We start from the raw sequence: 5,481 nt of genomic DNA on the forward strand, positions 1-5,481 counted from the left end.
AACTTTAAAACATATTATTTTTACATTTAATTTTGCTATTTTCATGTATAATAACTTTTAATATGTATTAATCTAGTGTAGTACAAGTAACTGAATCGAAAATCAATGCAAACCTTTCAAATTTTTATAGGTGGGAATAAATTTCAAATTAAAAAATAATAAATAAAAAGGTAAAAATAAAATAGCAAAAATGAACAAGAATAATATATAAAATGTTATATGATATGTTTAATATCTTCGATAATTGAAAGATAGAAAAAGATGCCTTATAAAATGCCTAAATGTCGCATTTTATACGGAAAAAATGCCGGATTCATAAAATGTATTACTGCCAGACATGCTCCAGCATTCAATCGATCGCACGACATGCGATTTTCCACGTGCTCTTTCTCGGCTCTTGAATCTCATGTCTCTTCAAATAATATGCGAGCAGAGAAAAAATAAAAACACTTTTCTTATGTAAATCCAAATTGTGTGCTCGATTGAGCCTACTTATAACTTGATCGATTATTGACAACATCCAATAATCGAGTGCTCGCGTATAACAGATACATGGATGGCCCAATCTCGGGAATTAGTCTAATCGATTGATTTGACACTACTGTATTTCCTGGTACGATATTTTATTATAAAAATATTCCCAACAAAGACCTCTCTGTGAAAGACACATTCATCATCGAAATTTAACTTTGAACATAATCATTTCTTATTCCACCTTCTTTTACAGAGGGAGAGGGGGGGAGGGAGAGGGAGAGAGAGAGAGAGAGAGAGAGAGAGACTATCACAATCGTTGCAACTGATGTTTTTGCTTAGCGTTGCGTTTTTCGTAGAAAAGAAATCGAGGCGAGTTTCCTATCCTACAATATTTCCCCACGCTTCTCTAGTTCTCTCTCGCATATTTTCATTCTCGATGTGAACAGAGCATCAAAAGTGCAACTAAGGCTATGTTCAGATTCTCACTCGAATGCCACTCAAGTATCACTCCTTGTTATTTACCAAACATTAAAGGATGACTATTTTTTGTTCCGAAATTAAAATGAAGCTAAAGAGAGAGTAGTTCAACCTTATTATGTAGGATATTCAAAAAGCTTCGACCAAAGCCATTTCAATCATCTCATAGGAAAACTTTCAGCGGAGTTTTCTATCTAGAAGTTTTCTAAGGAGCACTTGGGTGAGAATTCGAACATACCCTAAAAAGGAGCATCTGTACTCGCCGTCCCGGCGCGCCTCATTGCACTTTTCTTCCTTCCCTTTTCCTTTACTCACCGGACTCATCGACGCCGGCTGTGCCGAGCACGAGGAGGCACAAAAGCAGCGACGCCAACGACGTAACATCGCCGCTCCAGAATAACATGGCGGTCAGATAGACGCCGTGGACAGACGAATAGCTGTGTGGATGTGCACGTCGGCGAGAATCGTCGCCAACGCTCACCTTTCACTCTTCTCGATGGGCCGATAGTAGTATCCAAGCCCCCTTCCACCACTACCCCACCTAACACGCGCTTCCTGCGTCCACGTCGCCCTCACCCCTCTCGTATGGCGCGTCAACCACCCCTTATCCGGGATACCCCCGGCTTCCGCGATGCCGCTCTCACAGGTCTTCCATGGTCCGTGCATGCATCGCCGCGGAATATCTGAAAGAATCCTCGTGTACTGCTTCGCCCGTTTACTCGATCATCGCAATGCCGCGCACAAAAAAATGCGTGCTGAAGTCACACGTCGTGGATCGCCGAGATTCTGTCCGCAGTGCGTATATGTATATACGTATATACGTATGTATCGCGCACGCACAGCGTATTAGCCAATGGCGCTTCAATGGAACGTAATTGACAATCAGACGACGAGCGCTCGCTCTCGCACGGCGGCGGTGGTAGTGACGGTTCACCTCGTAACGTTGGGCTAGAGAGACTGACACTATGCGCAAGTCAGCATGCGCCGCTCGTGATAGGTGATTCAGGCGCGGGGAAACAGAATCGACAGGAATAGGGTAGGGATTTCTCTCCCGGCGCGCAGTCCAGCAGTGCCCAGTCACAGTATATAGTAGCGCAACTCTCTGTCGGCACATTTAATGTTAGTGAAGCCAAAATCGTAGCGCATGCGCAAGTTGAGACATTACATACGGTAATGCCATCTAGACTTCTCTCTCATTTACTCTCTTAGACTGTCGCACATACCTTCACATACCGTGACGTACTGTCTTATGGTAAGAATAAGCCAATCACGATCGAGAATTCTTTTGAACTCTTAATTCTGATTGACTAATTCTTGCGTTATATCTAAATACGCACTTGCTCTTCTACCCTGTCTATAGTCCAAATAATATCTTTCTAAAGCGATATTACAATGAGATTTGAAGACATTAAAAATTAAGTCGTAAGAAATTAACAAATCATAGTGGATTGTCCTGACGATTCTTACGCCTTAAAATTTCATCGTAAATGAAATCGCTGATTAATCTATTGAAATCTGATTATAAAAGAAATCTGATTATAAAAAAGTATAAAATTAGATTATATATATATATAATTTATATATGTATATACATTTATATGTATATGTGTGTGTCATGTGTGTATGCATATTTGCATATAAAGAGGGAATACAAATTTATAATTAAAATGGTAAACTTTATTTTAATATGATAAAAAGTTTATAATGTATCTATGCATTTTTTTATTTTTTAAGTTTCTTTTATTAGATCTGTAACTATACTCAATTTATGGTCTAGAAAAAAAAAGAAAACATTAGGAAATTGTTTATTATAAATATTATAAAATATAAAATCTACGCAGTTTATGTACAAAATAATATATGATTTTAAATATGCTAATGTATAGATAAATATCATATTTGGTTTGCAACGCATAAAAATTTAATTATAATTATATATATGTTACATACAGAATATAAAAGCTTATGCAACAGATAAATATCTATAAGTAATCTAAAGTAAACTAAAATTGATAGTCCAAAATATAATTATAAAATTACCTTATTTTAAATAATGTCAAATCTTTTCCAAATTTTGGGTATGGCATCTTAATGAAGAAGAATTCTTCTTTTATTAATTTTAAACCATTTCTCTTCAAAACATAGAGAGCATAATTGATAATTTCTAGAAGAATATTCAGATCTTTTTCTTCTAAATCCAGTCTCCCACTTCCTTGTATCCATTGCAACCATCTGTTAAAATAATTTATTAATGTAAAAAAATATTAAACACGCATTTATACAAATAATAATAATGAAAAATTGAAAATATTGGTAATATATGGTATACCTATCATTATATTCTTTAGGAAATTTAAATGTATGTCTTCCTTCTAATTCTAAATTTCCAGGATATCCATTTATTGGACAATATTTAATTTTTGTTTCCACTCATTTCCTTTACAATTTATTTTCTTTTTATATCTGAAACAGAGCTAAGATCAAAGTGTTTTCTGCAAGAGAATTGAAAATCTGTATCATATATATGACAGATCTACAATTCTCTTGAAGGATAATTGTCACTTTCTTTATTCTTTTCACTTAATTTCACTTCACTGCACTTCACTTCACAATAATTCACTTCACTTTACTTTTTTTTACTTCAATATCTAAAACAATTTGCAAAACATCACCGACATAAAAGCATACGAACTGTCGTTATCGCCAATTGCTACACAAACACTTCAATAATTTAGAGAAAGACCGAAAACACAAAGAATAAGTGAGAGAAAAATTCAGATGGCGTTACCATATGTAATGTCTCAACTTGCGTGTGCGCGCTATGATTTTGGCTTTACATAATGAATAGAATTGCGCTACTGTATACTGTGGTCCAATGTTGTTTAAAGAGGATCCTAATGTCTCCATGTACAGTTTTACCGATGTTTTCATTCTAAAGGTATACTCATTGAAAATCGTGTTGCGCACGTGAATCGCGCTGAATCGTGCCGGAGCTGTAAAGCGATGCTCAAACTCCAACGAAGAGGTCACCAGAGGTTGCTGTCTTTTCAGCGCGTCACTCCCCTCTAATCAGGAGATCAATCATTTTCACGTGAAACTTTTCACATTTCATCTTTCATTTTTTACTTTTCATTTTTCATTCATCGAGATTTCACGTAAAATTTTTCATGTATAGCGATTACATATGTGATATTGCATAGACGACTGAGCAATCCATATAATCTATAACTTATAACAAAAAGAAAAATAATAATGAACGTAACTGTGAAACAAAAAGAAATGTTATTAAATTATTTAAAATCCAATTCCGAATTAGTGAGGGATAGAATAGACAGAAAAAACGAGAGTCAATTAAAATTGGTAAAAATATTTTATTATATAATGTATTATAGTAATTGCTAAGAAATAAATAATTATTTAACAAAATATAATATTTTTAGTCTCATTTTTTAGTCAAAATATAATCTTTTTAGTCATTTTTGAACCATTAATTGTATGTGTGTGTGTGTGTGTGTGTGTGTGTGTGTGTGTACGTAATAATAGTTTTGTAATATACAGGGTGTCTGGAAATAATCGCCAAATATTTCATGGGCAGATTGAGCGGACTAAACTGAATCGAAAAGTCCTCTACCATTTTGTAAACCCTACTATATATAAACCCCTGTCTTTATAGTACACATTAATATCTTACGCAATCGAGCACATGAACGTTCGTGTCAATTTTTGTATAACAAATTCATCGCAATAAAGCGTCTTAGGATATATTCACACAACTTGCATAGTCGCATAAACGTATGCATAAAGAAAATTATCCAATCACATTTTACGTGCATCTTTATAGAAGAAATGATTGGATAATTTTCTTTATAGATATGTTTATACGGCTATAGAAATTTGTGTGGATATAGTCTTAAGCGGAGAGCACAGACTTTTGTATAACGCATAAAACATGAGGCATAAGGAAATCAACCAATCAGAGTCCTTTTTTCCCTTGGAAAGGAAGGAAACAGAGGACTTTGATTAATTTATTTTCCTATGTATTACATGTTATGCATTATGCAAAAGTATGTGCTCCCCGCTTAAGACGCATAACATAATGCATAATCATAAAATGAACTAATCGAAGTGCTTCCTTTTCTTCCTTTCCATGAAATAAAGCACTCTGGTTGATTTTCTTATGTCTCATGTTATGCAAGAATATTGTCCGCTTAAGCCTGCGAAACACAATGCTTGTTCTCCTGCTCGATTGCTAGCTAGATTAGAATCCTGCCACTGTATTGGCTGCGATACTGTCAGTGCTAATCGTCAATTTCTATCATATGACTTATTTTAACGCCGAAAATGAACTTCAAGCGTCGGCATAAAAAAGCCTTTACTTCTTTCGCTGTTTGATACTTGCATGTGACGCTTGCACCTTTAGCACTAGTGACTGCATCCGTCAAGTGTATGATGTAAACTAGGCAATATGCGTCGATTGTTAGGAAAGCTTCCTTTATAATTGAAATTGGTAAAACTGACTCTAGACTCTTC

The 5,481-nt window shown here is 35.1% G+C and overlaps 1 protein-coding gene across 3 annotated transcripts in view; it reads right to left on the reverse strand.

Annotated features, from left to right (window-relative positions):
• LOC108686645 (tyrosine-protein phosphatase 69D-like) overlaps nt 1-1,364 on the reverse strand; it is a 54,972-nt gene extending 53,608 nt beyond the window's left edge. For all 3 annotated transcript variants that reach the window (XR_001931716.1, XM_018192076.1, XM_018192075.1), the window contains exon 1: nt 1,267-1,364. Coding sequence is in view for 2 of the 3 variants with exons in the window: in XM_018192076.1 (XP_018047565.1) it covers nt 1,267-1,354 (88 nt within the window). In the remaining variant the exon portion in view is untranslated. The remainder of the gene's footprint in view (nt 1-1,266) is intronic.
• Nucleotides 1,365-5,481: the final 4,117 nt, after the last annotated feature.

The sequence above is a fragment of the Atta colombica genome, unplaced genomic scaffold (assembly GCF_001594045.1).
Source record: "Atta colombica isolate Treedump-2 unplaced genomic scaffold, Acol1.0 scaffold188, whole genome shotgun sequence".
Lineage (NCBI taxonomy): Eukaryota > Metazoa > Arthropoda > Insecta > Hymenoptera > Formicidae > Atta > Atta colombica.